Source organism: Takifugu flavidus, chromosome 18, assembly GCF_003711565.1.
Source record: "Takifugu flavidus isolate HTHZ2018 chromosome 18, ASM371156v2, whole genome shotgun sequence".
Taxonomy (NCBI): Eukaryota; Metazoa; Chordata; class Actinopteri; order Tetraodontiformes; family Tetraodontidae; genus Takifugu; species Takifugu flavidus.
This window is the reverse complement of record NC_079537.1, coordinates 12,727,648-12,742,274: the sequence shown is the minus strand read 5'-3', so window position 1 is coordinate 12,742,274 and position 14,627 is coordinate 12,727,648. Positions and strand designations below refer to the sequence as shown.

The window sequence follows — 14,627 nt, the reverse complement described above, 5'->3', positions numbered from 1 at the left end:
TCCATGCGCTGGGTGACAGGAGTCTTTAGTGACCTTCTTGGCCCTCCTGTGACAGCGCCTCCTGTATATGTCCTCGATGGCAGGAAGAGAAGCTCCAGCTATTCGCTGGGCGGTCTTCACCACCTTCTGCAATGCCTTCCGGTCTGAGGCAGAGCAGTTCCCATACCAGACCATAATACAGCTGGTAAGGATGCTCTCGATGGTGCAGCGATAGAAGTTCACCAGGATGTCTGAAGAGAGGTGGTGTTTCTTCAGAGTCCTCAGGAAGAAGAGACGCTGGTGAGCCTCCTTCACCAAACTGGAGCAGTTAGTCGTCCAGGTGAGGTCCTGTGAGAGGTGGATCCCCAGGAATTTGAAGCTGGACACACACTCCACCGCTGCTCCGTTGATGTGGATGGGTGGGTGGATGTCCGTCTTCCTCCTGAAGTCCAGGACGAGTTCTTTAGTTTTATTGGTGTTGAGCAGCAGGTTGTTGTTGTGGCACCACGTAGCCAAGCGGTCCACCTCCTCCCTGTAAGCTGACTCATCATTATCCTTGATGAGGCCAATCACCGTGGTGTCATCTGCGAACTTGATGATGGTGTTGGAACCATGTAGAGCTCTGCAGTCGTGGGTGAACAGGGAGTAGAGGAATGGGCTCATCACAGAGCCCTGTGGTACTCCGGTGTTTACAGTGAGGGTAGGGGAGCAGTGATGATCTAACTGCACATGTTGTGGTCTATTGGTCAGAAAGTCCAGTAACCAGTTGCAGATGGAGGTGCTGATGCCCAGATCCCTTAGTTTGGTTATCAGCTTGGAGGGGATGACAGTGTTAAATGCTGAACTGAAGTCTATGAACAGCATTCGGGCGTATGTGTCATTATTGTCCAGGTGAGAGAGGACAGAGTGCAGTGCTGTGGAGACTGCATCTTCTGTGCTCCTGCTCTTACGATAGGCGTACTGATGGGGGTCCAGGGTTGGGGGGAGACAGGATTTTAGTTGTCCCAAGACCAGCTGCTCTAAGCACTTTGTGTTAATAGGAGTGAGTGCTACTGGACGATAGTCATTGAGACAAGCTGGGGTGGAATGTTTTGGTACTGGCACGATGGAGGTGGATTTGAAGCAGGTCGGCACAACTGCATGAGCCAGGGATGGATTGAATAAGTCCGTCAGGACCCCTGCTAACTCCGCAGCACAAGTTCTGAGCACGCGTCCAGGGATGCCATTGGGGCCCGCAGCTTTGCGTGGATTGATCCTGCTCAGTTCCGCTCTGACATCAGTGGTAGAGAAAGTTAAGGGTTGGTGGCCAGCAGTCAGCTCTACCTTGCTCGCTTGTTCTTGATTGTCCTTCTCAAACCGAGCATAGAAGTTGTTTAGCTCATTGAGGAAGGAGATGTCAGTTGAGGGGGAGAGGCATTGGTGGGCTTGTAGTTGCTGATGACCTGAATGCCCTGCCACATAGATCGGGGGTTGGAGTTGGAGAAGTGCCCTTCTACCTTCAGCTTGTAGTCGTTTGTTTCTTGCTTTCTTCCATATCCCCCGCTTCAGGTTAGCTCTGGCTGTGCTGTAGGTTTGTGCATCCCCCGATCGGAAGGCGATGTTACGGGCCTTCAGCAGGATTAAACGAGTCTCAAACAGGAAGTTTTCAGGATCTGGTGCTGAACGAGTCAGTCAACATAAACGTTACTGATTGATCGTGTGATTTTAAAGCAGGCTGATCAAGAATTCACGTGTAATGTTTTAAATAAATTTGGAGTAGAGATGAATGCACTGAGAAGGTTTGACTGTTTGCTGTGGAGAACCGACCTCAACTGCTGGGTCGCCTTCAGAAATGCTGCTTTTGTCTTCCAGAAAAGATCTTCAGGCCGTCTTGGGTCGCTACGCCACAAATACGCTGAAACACATCAACATGGTGAAAAGCTTCTCTAGCAGGATCTCCAGCTGGATCCTGGGGAGGGGGATGGAGATAGAAATGATGTTGGACATCAAAGAAAGAGCCAAGAAGGAGAAGTTTGCAGCGCTGGAGGAGGAGCTGGCAGAGGTGCTGAAGACCACTCTCAACGGCCTGATGGAACTTAATGATTTCCTGGATGGTTTGGAGAAGCTGGCCTTCACCTCCCTTCACGTCTTCAGGGAGAACAACAACATGCTGCACCTTCCCCCTGGGATCAGCCTGGATTTGGTTCAGGACATCATCACTGCCGCTCAGCAAACCTGCCCTCTCCGCTTGATGTTCATGCTGGACACAGACGACTTCTTTGTTCCTCAACTGCAAAACTTGGAAGTGCTGCTCATCCAGCTGAACAAATACATGATCATCAGCCAGCTGATGTGTGACAAGATGGAAAAAAGGTAAAAAATAAATAAATAAAAATGTCAAAGTTGAAGCACCACAGAGTCTGAAACAGATCTCCTAACCCAGATGGAGAGATGGATCATATGCGGTGTGTCTCAGAGCATTAGCATGATGCTAACTTCATGGTGTTTCTGCGTCGCAGCTCTTTCAGTGATTGGCGTCCACCAAGGAGCACAGAAACCAACGTAGAGCTGCCGGTGGATTTGTCTGAAGACGACATCCAGGAGATGCTGACTCACATCAAACAGCTACATTCTATCAGGTAAAACCTCAACAGGAAATCAGCTTAGAAGCACAGAAAAAGACACCGATTCAAAGTTAAAGTACAGTTCGCATTCACAGCTGTGCACGTTCACCCTGGCTGACTTTACTTTTCTCTTCGTCAGGTTGAACCAGAACTTCAGAATTGCGTTCATGTTTCAGGACGATCTGTCGTCGACCTTCCTCCAGGAGTTTGATGAGCGGAGAGACAGGATGTTGGAGTTTCTAGATAAACTGGATGAGAGCACTGGTCAGATGGATAGGATGCACAAGGGGGCCAGGATCTCCAGCATAGCAGGCAGCTCAGTGGGGGCAGTTGGTGGTGTGATGAGCATTGTGGGCTTGGCTTTGAGTCCTGTAACTGCAGGATTGTCTCTGGGTCTGACCATAGCTGGGATCAGCCTCGGAGTCACCAGTGGAGTCAACAGCATTGTCACCACCCTCACCGAGTTGGGTGTAAACAAGAGGGAAAAAAATAAAGCCAGCAAAACGCTTGAGGACTTCATGAAGGATGCAGGAGTTCTTTACGAGTGTCTGGAAAAAGTCGGCACGAAGGGAACGACTCTAGAAGAATTTGCTGAAGCGATAGCCAAGGTGGCCGTAGAGCTGGATTCACTTAAGAAAACCGCTGATGACTTAAGGAACTTGTTGATACAGTTTCTACTTTTAGAATGTTCAATTATGAAGAGTTGATCACAGGTGTTGGTCGGTTCGTGATGCAGGGAGCTAGAGGAGCCAGTAAATTGGTCTCAGATATCCCAGATATCGGCCAGGCAGCGGCCCGAGGAGCTGCAGGATTCGCCAGGGCAGCCAGAGTCGGCTTCATTGCACTCAACGCTCTGTTCGTCGGCATCGATGTTTTCTTCATCGTCAAAGACGGCCTCAGTTTAGCCAAAGGCAGCAAGTCCGAGCTGGTGAAGTTCTTTACAGCCAGAGCTGCACTGTGGCGCTCACAGATGACGTCATGGGAGAAGATCTACGAGAGCCAGAAAGAAGGTCAGGAGAGGATGAAGATACACCTGGCCGCCCTGGACACCCCATTTTATCCTGGCCGCCGTTCTGAGGAGGAGTCCAGATCCCTCTTAGATCCCAACCACTGAGGAGACCCAAGACCCCAAGCAGGTTTTTAGCATCAATCATCACCATCCAGATATCTTAAATCTTTTCTCTGTTAATTTGAAGTTCTGCAAGAGGAGCTGAATAATCCTCCTCCTGCAGCAGAATTCAGATGAGCCTTTATCACATTTAGTCCCTGTTACCTGTTACCCATGTCCACACCTGACTGTTCCTTTCTGTGTTGAGACCCTTCCTGGAGCTTCTTGCACGTCCGTGAGTCCAGTCGTTTTGCTGTTGTGAGGTGCCGTTGAGCTCTTTGTAACTTTTCTTCAGATCTATGAATTGTGATTAATCTATATGAGAAAGGTTTTACTGTCTGTCTATCTTCCAAATAAATCTGAAATATTCCATCTTTTGTTTGATAGTTTGTCATTTAGAGACCCTTCTGTCCTCAGTACAGTCAGGGACACAATGAAGCCACCATGGAGCTGAGAACAACGTGAATAAACTACTAGCTTACAGTCCTAAACTACCTGTTTCAACTACCACCAGAGCTGTGGAGAGTGAGAGAAGAGGGATGAAAGTAGAGATGATGACAGTAGAGATGGAGGGAGCAGAACAAACATTGAAGCTCCATCAGTGGTGGGGTGATGTGGACCCGCTTTGGTTGCTTGAAGACCAGACGAACCACCACATTCTAGACCAACCAAATCAGCTTCACCACGTGTTCCTGGTAGAAGTCCCACGCAGTCGTCAGCGTTTGAGATCACCATGGTCGTAGCAGCAGCTGGGGTGCATGTGGGGTTAGGAATGGCCAGATTTGTCTGATGTTGAATGAGGCTACATGATCAGAAAAGGTCAGCTGATCATCAAGCCTGACTCCAAGATTCCAACATCCTTGGAAGGAGCAAGAGACAAGGTGTCATTGTTGATGTCAGTGTTGTAATGGATGGATCGGTTGACCAGGAAAACCAGGAGCTCACTTTTAGCAAGGTCAAAGGCTGGAGGTGGTTGAGATTTTGTCTGAGACCGAAGGGTCTTCCGGGGGTAACGACAAGTACAGCTAGGTGTCGTCTGCATAGCTGTGATATAAAAAATAAATAAATCATGATTTGCCCCAGCGAGTTTGCGTATTCGGCAAAGAGCAGCGGCCCCAGTACCGATCCTTGGGGGACCCCAGTGAGCAGGTGAGGAGCCGTCGGCTGACCTGAAACATGCAACATGAGAACCAAAGACTGAGCAGATGTTGGGGCCTTTGGAGTGTCTCTGCCAGACAATTGGGCCGTTTCCATGGAGGTGCCACCCTTGGGTCAAGGAGGTCGTCTCTGGACAGGAACTGATCTGCTTCAGAACCGCCCTCTTGATGTACTTTGCAGGAACAGGAGACCCAGTTTTCCACTTGGGTCGGACTGAGGTGTCACCCGAGCCCCTTTCAACGAGGATGTAAAGATGCTGGAGGACGAGGAAGAGCTGGTGGTGCGAGTGATCGCCAGGGTGATCCGTTCTGTCGGAGGGTGGTTGGGACGGGGACCAGTGGACACCTCACTCTCCGAGGAGCCGCCTCAGGCGTCGCCCAGCTCCACGACCTCCCGTCCTCTTACCTGGTGTCTCAGTTATACGATGAATAAATGAATTTCACAATCTAAACGTCCTTTTCTTTGATTTTAAAGGTTCCCAGAACAGTTGAGCATCATCGCGATCGACCAGATACGACAGGATTCTCCTGAGCTGTTCGTGCTGGAAAATATTGGAATCTTGTGAATAAAAACTAATAAAAGTCAGTCAGAAAAATACTAAAAATTATATTTAAAGAAAAATGAATCATTTTAATGTTTGCAGTTGATTTTTAGATAAAAAAGTTGAAGTAAAAAAGAGTTGAAAGTAAAAATCTCAGGTGGCCAATTCAGGTTTTATTCAAGGTGGAAAGGAATCATCTGGAGTTTGATGATGGTTCACGTTGGCAGAATTAAAATAAACCTCAGATGAGTTTGAACTCGGTTTGATGCTGCAAAATCCGGTGACGATGATGATGAAGGCTGCTGGTCACCGAGTCCTTCAATTGTCCTCGTCTGAAATGAAAAACATTCCGCTTTTGTGACGCGTTCAAAATGTCATTTTTGTCCATTTAAAATGTTCAGCGTTCTCACCTTCCTCCTCCTCCTCTTCTTCGTCTTCATCCTCCTCCTCCTCTTCTTCATCAGAACTGAAGGTCCCATCGGGCAGGCTGTACACCCGGATCACTTGCTGCAGGAGCAGAATGAAGCCGTTAGCTCCCAGTGCGCCCCCTGCTGGCAGCTTCTCAGGTCGGGCAGGGCCTCACCTTGTTGGGGTCCTTCAGGATCAGGTACTTGCCCTCGTCCAGCTTGCGGCAGATGTCGATGACACAGCGGAGGATTGTGAGAAGAATTATTACTCTGAGTCTAGTGAACGAACAGCGCGGGTGATCAAAACTTCACCCTCACAAAATTTGGTCCTTCGAGCCGGATCCCAAGACCTGGAGAGGAGCGCCGTGGGACGACCGAACGCCGAAGTCTGCGCACAGCCGGAGTCAAAAGACGTCCGAATTGAAAGACCTTTCATCACGAGTTGACGGAAGGCCGGTCTTCATCCTCCCTCCCAGGGCGACCATCTCCAGTGACGGGAAGAAGGCACCAAAACAAACCCATAGAGACAACGGAGTGAGTATAAGACACAAAAAGCGCTACACGGAATATACCACTGTATTACCTGCCTGGTCATCGGGAGAGAAGCAGAGGCAAGATACACCCGCCTCCTCGGAGGTAGAAGCTTGGTGTATACTCTCCTGATTAAAAAAGAGGGGTTATAAGGCCACGGCGGAGGGACTGAACTATATATCCAGTAGGGATTGAGGTTGTTCAGTCGGGAGATCAGAATCTCCACCAAATACATAAAAACTGATAAATAAAGTGCAAACATGGGCAACCAACATTCCACAAAAGGTGCTGAATTCGAAATCCCAGCATCATGTAAACACATGGAAGACAAATATCCAGGTTCATGCTCATATGTTCAGCTGTGGGTGACTAAGTTTGATTGGGATGGTAACTTAGGCAAGCCAGGCAATATTATAAAATTAAGAGAAGATTTAATAGAATATGGAAAGAAACATCCAAAAGTAAATGTGGGGTTGGCACAATGTCATCTCTGGCTCACTGAATCAAAATATAGAAGAGAAAAACAAAATCAAGAAAAAGAGAAACGAAAAAGAGAAAAAGAAGAGAAAAAGAAGAGAAAAATAAGAACTCCTTATACCCATCGCTGAGTGCGTACGTGAGGGCGGAGGACAACGAAACAGGAGGCAGAAGTCAATTGATAAATGTGCCTCCTCCGTATGTTCCTCCACCTCCTGTTCCACTAGCTCCTCCTCAGGCGGTCCCATTGGACCCGCCCGCGCCTTAGCCCCCCTTGCTCCAAACACTAATCCTTTTTTGGGCCCCTCTCCATCGGGAGCCCAGTACAGAAATTACCACATGCAGGACAACACTGTGCAGATGTACCCACTGATCCAGGTTGCAAACCCACAAGCCGGTGTGCAGGGTCAAGATCCTACTATCTTGGTGTATAGAACCTGGACTCCAGAAGACTGTAAAAAAGCTTGTGATGACATAACCTCGCCCCAAATGGACGTAAGACATAAGACAGTTACTAAGAAGTTATCATACTAATGGTACTGAAACCCAGCAAGTCCTCATGTGCGTTAATGGCAAAAAATGGGGCACTGTTAGAGGAGATTGGGTCCCAGTGGATCCAGCCACTCAACGACCATGGCAGCCTGGCAGCCAAGAACTAGATGACAGACTTGACAGACTGTACGAGCGCATGCGAACTACTTTTACTAGACGAGCTGACTACAGCGCCATTACGGCCACGAGACAAAAGACTGACGAAAGTTTTGAAGACTATAGCATGAGAATGAAAGATGTGTTCCGGAAAAATAGTGGAATTCCGTATGCGGAAGAACCAGAAGGTCCCTACCAACAGCAGTTAAAGCAAGCTATACATGGGGGATCAAAATCAGAGATAAAAACCTGGGTAGAGAGACAGTTAGTTGATTTCGGAACTTGTAACCTAGGCCGCTATGAACAACATGCTATGCATGCTGAAAGACAATGCCAAAAGAGTAAGAACAATTAACAGGCATGTTTTTCAATGCCAATCCTTTCCCAAGCCGAGGCCGTGGACGTGGGCGAGGCCGAGGCGGAAGGGGAGGAGGAGGCAACTCCCCTGAAAAAGATCAGTGTCATTATTGTAAAAATTATGGACACTGGGAACATGATTGCAGAAAGAAACAACGTGACCAGAGATACAATAGAGGACAGCAGCAAGGTTCTAATCCACCTCAACAATGACTAGAACTGGAAAAAGATGTCACAAAAATTAAAACAAATCAGGGCACAAAATTTGACCAATTTGAAAAAGAAGATTTAGAAGATGTTTTAGACTTAGAAACCGTCTTCCTGTTTGCTGAAGGCAAACCAGAAATACAACTGACCGTGTTAGGCAATTCTTTAACATTTTTAGTAGACACGGGTGCAGGTAAATCAGTAATTAGAGATCCAATAGCCCTGGCACCAACTTCTACACAGATTTTTGTGAGATCAGCAAATGGTCTCGTAACTAAAGAAAGAATGTCAGTTCCTGTAGATGTTTGTGACCCTGTGAGTGGAATCACACTTAAAGCCCCTTTCGTGATCTCCACCACATGTCCCGTAAATCTATTAGGAAGAGATCTTATCTCTCAGCTTCAGTTGATGATTCGTACCACAGCCGAAGGGATGTGGTCTGTAGATAGAATGGTTAATCTGTGGTAAGGGAAGGAGGGACGTGCAGTAAATACTGGTCACTCGACATTCCTGAAAAGCAGCCCCCTCCATTCTCTGACCCAATCACTATGTTATATGGTAAAGCTCTGTCATACTTCCAGCCTGAAGCCCAGCTCCACAATCAAACTGACCTGCATGTAACCATGCACGTGGAGCGCATTGGTGAGATCTGTAAATCAGACTCACACGGCACATCAAGATATGCAGAGAAGTTTGTTAAACTTAAAGATCCACAAATGATTGTAATTATGCACCTATATGTGTGTGGTCAGACAGCTGTCTGCACGGCAGGAAGCCTTTCCACCAAAGCAGCAGCGCTATTCAAAGTGTCAGGTTCTGTACCACATGTTTCTATTGCTAAACCGCTTAAGAAAAGATGGCAAGATTTGGGATGTGACGTAAAACACTGGAGCAGCCTGCCCTATAGGCCTAAGGGTGAGGTTGATTTTAATGATCAGTTCCAGGTGTGGCGCATTCCCCTTAAAACATGGTTGCTGACACATCCAGCAACGCACCTCACAGACCAGAGTTCATGAGAAGAAAACATCATCCTCACGCAGGAGGAAGAGGAGAAGCTGAAAGAGCTTCCCCCTGAATTATGGTCGGAAGGACCTACGGATGTAGGTCTTATAAAAGGAGCAGAACCTGTAAAAATAATCCCTAAATCAGATTATAGACCATTTCAGAGACAATATCCCCTTAAAACTGATGCACAGGAGGGTATTGTTCCGATATTTAACTCACTGCTTAAAGCAGGAGTCATCAGAGAGTGTCCTGAGTCTCCTGTAAATACACCCCTATTTCCAGTAAGGAAGTCACCACCATCTACCGGCTGGCGGATGGTGCAGGACCTGCAAGTTGTAAACGCTGCAGTGGTCCCTAGGTCTCCTTTAGTCGCAGATCCATACACTCTGCTGAATGACTTAAACCCTGAACATCAGTGGTACACGGTGATAGATGTATCCAATGCATTTTTCTCTGTACCAGTACATCCAGACAGTTTTGGTTTGCATTTACGTTTCAAGGACGGAGGTACACCTGGACAAGGTTACCTCAGGGCTACTGTGAGAGTCCCACAATCTTCTCTCAGGTAATGATGTCATCATTAGCTAAGTTTAAACCTCCGTGTGGAAGTCAAATCCTCGTCTACGTGGATGACATCCTCATGGCGTCAAAAACAGAGGCAGATTGTTGGTCAGACACGCTAGCATTGCTACACTGGCTAGCCTCATAAGGCCATAAATTAAGCAAAAGCAAACTGCAACTGGTGAAGCAGGAAGTGGTTTATCTGGGCCATGTTCTGACACATAATGGTAAAGCTATTCTGAGTCGAAGAAAACAGCAGTGCTTGAAGCCCCAAAACCAAAAACAAAGAAGCAGATGATGTCATTCTTAGGACTAGTGAATTTTTGCAGATCATGGATCTTAGATTATGCGAAAATAACTGCCCCTTTACAAGCATTGATGTATGATAACCCCTTAGCAATGACTGATGTGTTAACATGGACCCCTGAAGCTGAAGAACACTTACACATACAAAACAGGCCCTTGTAGGTGCTGGAGTGTTAAAGCTGCCAGACTATCAGAAGCCTTTTGAGCAGGTCGTAGATTGCAAGGGTGACTTTATGACTTCAGTTCTATTGCAGAAGCACGGAGATAAGAGGCAGCCAGTGGCCTACTACTCCCACAAGCTAGATCCCGTAGCTTGTGCACTGCCACCATGCGTTAAAGCGGTGGTGGCAGCATCTGAGGCAGTAAAAGCCTCCGCAGGAGTGGTGCTATATCATGAGCTAACTTTGCTAGTTCCACATGCAGTGTCAATACTGCTGCTACAAAGTAAGATAGCGTTCCTGTCGCCCGCACGTCATCTTTCCTGCATGGCAGTGTTGCTGTCTCAGCCGAATCTGACGATTCGTCGCTGCACGACCTTAAACCCAGCAACGCTGCTACCCACCGCAGAAGAGGGACACCAGCACAACTGCCTGGATGAGGTCTCCACCAAGGTCCTGCCGCGACCAGATCTTAGTGATGTCGCGTTGACTACAGGACGGACACTCTTTGTGGATGGATCATCGAGAAAGGATGACTGTGGACGCAGTAGAACTGCCTATGCAGTAGTCACAGCAACTGAGGTGGTGGAGGCGAAACCACTTCCCTCCTCCTATTCTGCTCAAGCTGCAGAACTCGTCGCACTCACACGTGCCTGTGAACTAAGCAAAGGACAAGATGTTACCATCTACACAGATAGTCAATATGCATTTTCCACGCTGTTTGTGTTTGCTCAACAATGGAATTTGAGAGGGATGAAAACGTCGACAGGCAAACCGGTCATGCATGCAGAACTGTTAAAAAAGTTATTGGCAGCAGTACAGCAGCCACGTAAAATAGCTGTATGTAAATGCACTGCACACACTAACAACACAGACGCAGTCTCACAAGGCAATGCCTTTGCTGACAAAGCCGCAAAGGCTGCAGCTAATAACAACACACTTCTCGATAATGATGAGGAAGAATCATTTAGCCTAGAACCTGCAGATAATGATATTCTAAAAGAAATGCAACAAAGTGCTCCAGAAAAAGAAAAGGCCACGTGGAAGAAGCGAGGAGCCAAACTGGATGATAAAGGACTGTTAACCATAGGAAACAAGCCAATCCTTCCCCGGAATATGCATAAATGGGCAGCATTAGTGAGCCATGGGCCATGCCATGTCTCAACAGGAGGGATGGTACAGATGGTTAATGAACATTATTACACTATAGGATTTCATACATACTCAAAAAAATTTGTTCACAATGTGCTATTTGTTAAAACACAGCCCCCAACACAGCTGTACACATGTTGAACTCTGAGTGTAAGAAATGTGTTTCTAGGAAAATGACGTAATGCATTGAAATTTCATGAAAATGTAAAGATGTGATACTGATGATGAAATCTAGACGCATTTAACGATAAACAGGAGGGAAATGTGAGAAGAATTATTGTTATTGTTGTTATTAGTATTATCTTTAAATACTATTGTATGTAGATTTTGAGTGTTTGAGGAATGTTGATAAGAAAAGAAGAACATGAGAGTGTTTCGTAAAGAGTGTTGGTCAAGATTAGAGAGTTTGTTAAGATGGGAGAAGACAATGAGTTATGAGATCCTGTTGGGACACCCATTCTGTTTGCACCAATAAAAGAGGTGAGCGAGCAGCAGACGAACAGAGTTGACAGAGGAAGCTTGAACTGCTGCTCGACTCTCCCTTGCAAGGAACTCCTGTTGTTTGCGTGGTTACTCTGAGTCTGGTGAACAAACAGCGCGGGTGATCAAAACTTCACCCTCACAGGATCCCCCAGGCGTTCTCCATGCTCAGGTTGATCTGGCTGGCAAACTCGTTAGGTTTGAACTGCTGCGTGCCCAAGATGACGTGGCGGGCCGAGTCCTTCACGTGGTAGCGAGACACGTACCTGCGGAAGGTTCCATCTTGAGGCCTCTGTGTGTGTGTGTGTGTGTGTGTGTGTGCGTGTTGTGTGTGTGCGCCTCTCACCCCAGCTTCAGGTACTCTGATCCAGCCAGCATGGCGCAGCAGGTCCAGCGGGCCAGCTTGTAGCTGTTGTTCTTCAGCTCGGTGGCCAGGACGGCCCCCCTCTGAGAGTCCAGCTTCTGACGCCAGTCCACGCCGTTGCAGTACTGGCTGATAAACAAGAGGGACATTACTGCACCTCCCACCAGGTACTCGGGCACATCTGAGAAATGTGTCTCTGAAAGTTTGCTTGGAATTTGTTTGGCCCGCTGCCAACACACAAGGTTTCCATGGTAACCGGTGTATAGCCCCCACCCTGGAGTCCCACTCGTTCAGGGTCTTGACGTTGATGAAGGACACCTCTCCCTTGGCGCCAGTCATCACGGCATCGTGCTCGCAGCGAACAATCAGGTCGATGTCCTCGCCGAGCTTCCAGTGACGGTACCTGAGCACACGAGCAGAGCTTCAGCCGTTCTGACGCCGCAGACCAGACCAACTGGGCGTGGTCCAGATGTGATCGGGTCTCTGGAACCCCAACAGTGTTGCACCACAGCAGCGGTGTCAAGCTGAACAGACCTCAGGCTGCACTCACACACGATCAATCAGCTGTAGACTGATACCGGGTAGCAGCGGCGCCACAGCAGCATCGGGACAAACAGCAGCTCGCAGATGGACTCGCTGATCTGACCTCATTGGCAGGCGGAGCAGCTGAGGCTTGAAGTGGGTCCAGGATGGTGGTTTTAGGTTCAGGGAGGAGGAATTCCATCCTGCAGCTGCTGCATCAACAAGTAGCTGCTGGACTGAAAATGGCTGCTCTGCTGCTGCGATCATGCAGCTCTGCTCTGAGATGTGGACCTGCTTCCCTGTCCCTCCTCTGGACATGTCCACAGCACCTCAGCCTGGCCTCTCTGGCCTCACCTCCAAACATCTAACCCGTGCTGATCATTGCTGATCCTTTCCATGTTCCTCCCAAAGAGAAGCTCCAGCTTCTTCATCTCTCCTCCCTGGAACTTCAGTGTCTGCCTCCTCTCCAGGGCACACCTCCACCTCTAGCTCCTCCCCCACCTCCACCTCTAGCTCCCCCTGCACCTCTAGCTCCTCCTCCACCTCTAGCCCCTCCTCCTCCATGTCTAGCCCCTCCTCCACCTCTAGCTCCTCCTCCACCACTAGCTCCTCCTCCTCCACCTCTAGCTCCTCCTCCACCTGCTCTCTCTGCACACCTCCACCTCTACTCCTCCTCCACCTCTAGCCCCTCCTCCACCTCCACCCCTAGCTCCTCCTCCTCCACCTCTAGCTCCTCCTCCACCTCCACCTCTAGCTCCTCCTCCACCTGCTCACTCTACACACCTCCACCTCTAGCTCCTCCTCCACCTCTAGCCCCTCCTCCACCTCCACCCCTAGCTCCTCCTCCTCCACATCTAGCTCCTCCTCCACCTCTAGCTCCTCCTCCATCTGCTCTCTCTGCACACCTCCACCTCTAGCTCCTCCTGCACCTCTAACTCCTCCTCCACCTCTACCTCTAACTCCTCCTCCACCCCTAGCCCCTCCTCCACCTCTACCTCTAACTCCTCCTCCACCCCTAGCCCCTCCTCCTCCACCTCTAGCTCCTCCTCCACCTGCTCTCTCTGCACACCTCCACCTCTAACTCCTCCTCCACATCTAGCCCCTCCTCCACCTCTACCTCTAACTCCTCCTCCACCCCTAGCCCCTCCTCCTCCACCTCTAGCTCCTCCTCCACCTGCTCTCTCTGCACACCTCCACCTCTAGCTCCTCCTCCACCTCTAGCCTCTAGCCCCTCCCCCACCTCCACCTCTAGCTCCTCCCCCACCTGCTCTCTCTGCACACCTCAGGATCATCTGCAAACATCAAAGTCCATGGAGAGTCCTGCCTGACCTCATCTGTCCAGAGCAACAAGACGAGGCTCAGCTGATGGCTGGTGCAGTCCTCCCTCCACCGGTCTCCTCCCTACTGTCCTACAGCTGTCCTCCATGTCCTGGTCCACTCCAGCATATGTCTCTGTCCTCTTTCTTGGTGTGACTCCGTCCTGCTGCTCCCAAATCATCATTCTGGCTTCTGCTGCTCTTCACCTCAGCTTCATCATATGGATCATCCACTTTATTCCTCTGTAGGTGCCACAACTCTGCAGGTCTCTTATTCTTCAAGAGCTTCTTCTCATTGGTTCCTCAGACATCTTCACAACCTATTCAGGTTGTTGGAAGTGTCTAATTGTCACTTCCAGACCTCCACAGGTAGCTCATCAGGACCACTATTGCTACTTCCAGCTCCACAACATTTACATCTTCTGCTCTTTGCTCTCTCTTATTTTCCTCATTCTTCAGGTCCTCAGAGTTCTCCGTCGATCTTCCCGTCATGCTTTCAGCACATCTCCATCTCAATCGTGATCATTCTTACCTGCGGCACCTTCTCACATCTCCAACTCTCCTTCTGAGACCTGTGATTCTTTCTCATCTCCTAATTGTCCATCCTAGCAGACAAGTCATCACGCACCCTTTGTTTGACCTTTGTCACCTTGCCCTTCTCCTTATGCTGTATCTCCTGAACTCCTGTCCTCTCTCTTCTGTCCTGGCCGTCTTCCACCCCTTTTCCCCGACTACGGTCCAACTTCC

The 14,627-nt window shown here is 48.8% G+C and overlaps 2 protein-coding genes across 2 annotated transcripts in view; one reads left to right on the top strand and one right to left on the bottom strand.

Annotated features, from left to right (window-relative positions):
* Nucleotides 1-1,618: 1,618 nt before the first annotated feature.
* LOC130515557 (uncharacterized) lies at nucleotides 1,619-4,062 on the top strand. The gene is made up of 4 exons (XM_057015905.1): nucleotides 1,619-2,331; nucleotides 2,478-2,597; nucleotides 2,722-3,284; nucleotides 3,329-4,062. The coding sequence occupies exons 1-4, from the start codon at nucleotides 1,811-1,813 to the stop codon at nucleotides 3,694-3,696; spliced, it is 1,572 nt and encodes a 523-aa protein (XP_056871885.1). The 5' UTR covers nucleotides 1,619-1,810; the 3' UTR covers nucleotides 3,697-4,062.
* Nucleotides 4,063-5,542: 1,480 nt separating this feature from the next.
* eif3d (eukaryotic translation initiation factor 3, subunit D) overlaps nucleotides 5,543-14,627 on the bottom strand; it is a 12,763-nt gene continuing 3,678 nt past the window's right edge. The window contains exons 12-17 of the mRNA XM_057015856.1: nucleotides 12,316-12,445; nucleotides 12,025-12,167; nucleotides 11,827-11,944; nucleotides 5,973-6,047; nucleotides 5,800-5,896; nucleotides 5,543-5,721 (exon numbers count right to left, since the gene is read on the bottom strand). Coding sequence (XP_056871836.1) covers nucleotides 5,708-5,721; nucleotides 5,800-5,896; nucleotides 5,973-6,047; nucleotides 11,827-11,944; nucleotides 12,025-12,167; nucleotides 12,316-12,445 — 577 coding nt within the window. The 3' untranslated portion in view covers nucleotides 5,543-5,707. The remainder of the gene's footprint in view (nucleotides 5,722-5,799; nucleotides 5,897-5,972; nucleotides 6,048-11,826; nucleotides 11,945-12,024; nucleotides 12,168-12,315; nucleotides 12,446-14,627) is intronic.

Excerpts from the sequence above, each read along its gene's own strand:
- LOC130515557 (XM_057015905.1), top strand. The coding sequence starts at position 1,811 with ATGCTGCTTTTGTCTTCCAGAAAAGATCTTCAGGCCGTCTTGGGTCGC. Across the intron at positions 2,332-2,477 it reads TGTGACAAGATGGAAAAAAG|CTCTTTCAGTGATTGGCGTC; the intron begins GTAAAAAATAAA and ends TCTGCGTCGCAG. Across the intron at positions 3,285-3,328 it reads AGAATGTTCAATTATGAAGA|GAGCCAGTAAATTGGTCTCA; the intron begins GTTGATCACAGG and ends AGGGAGCTAGAG.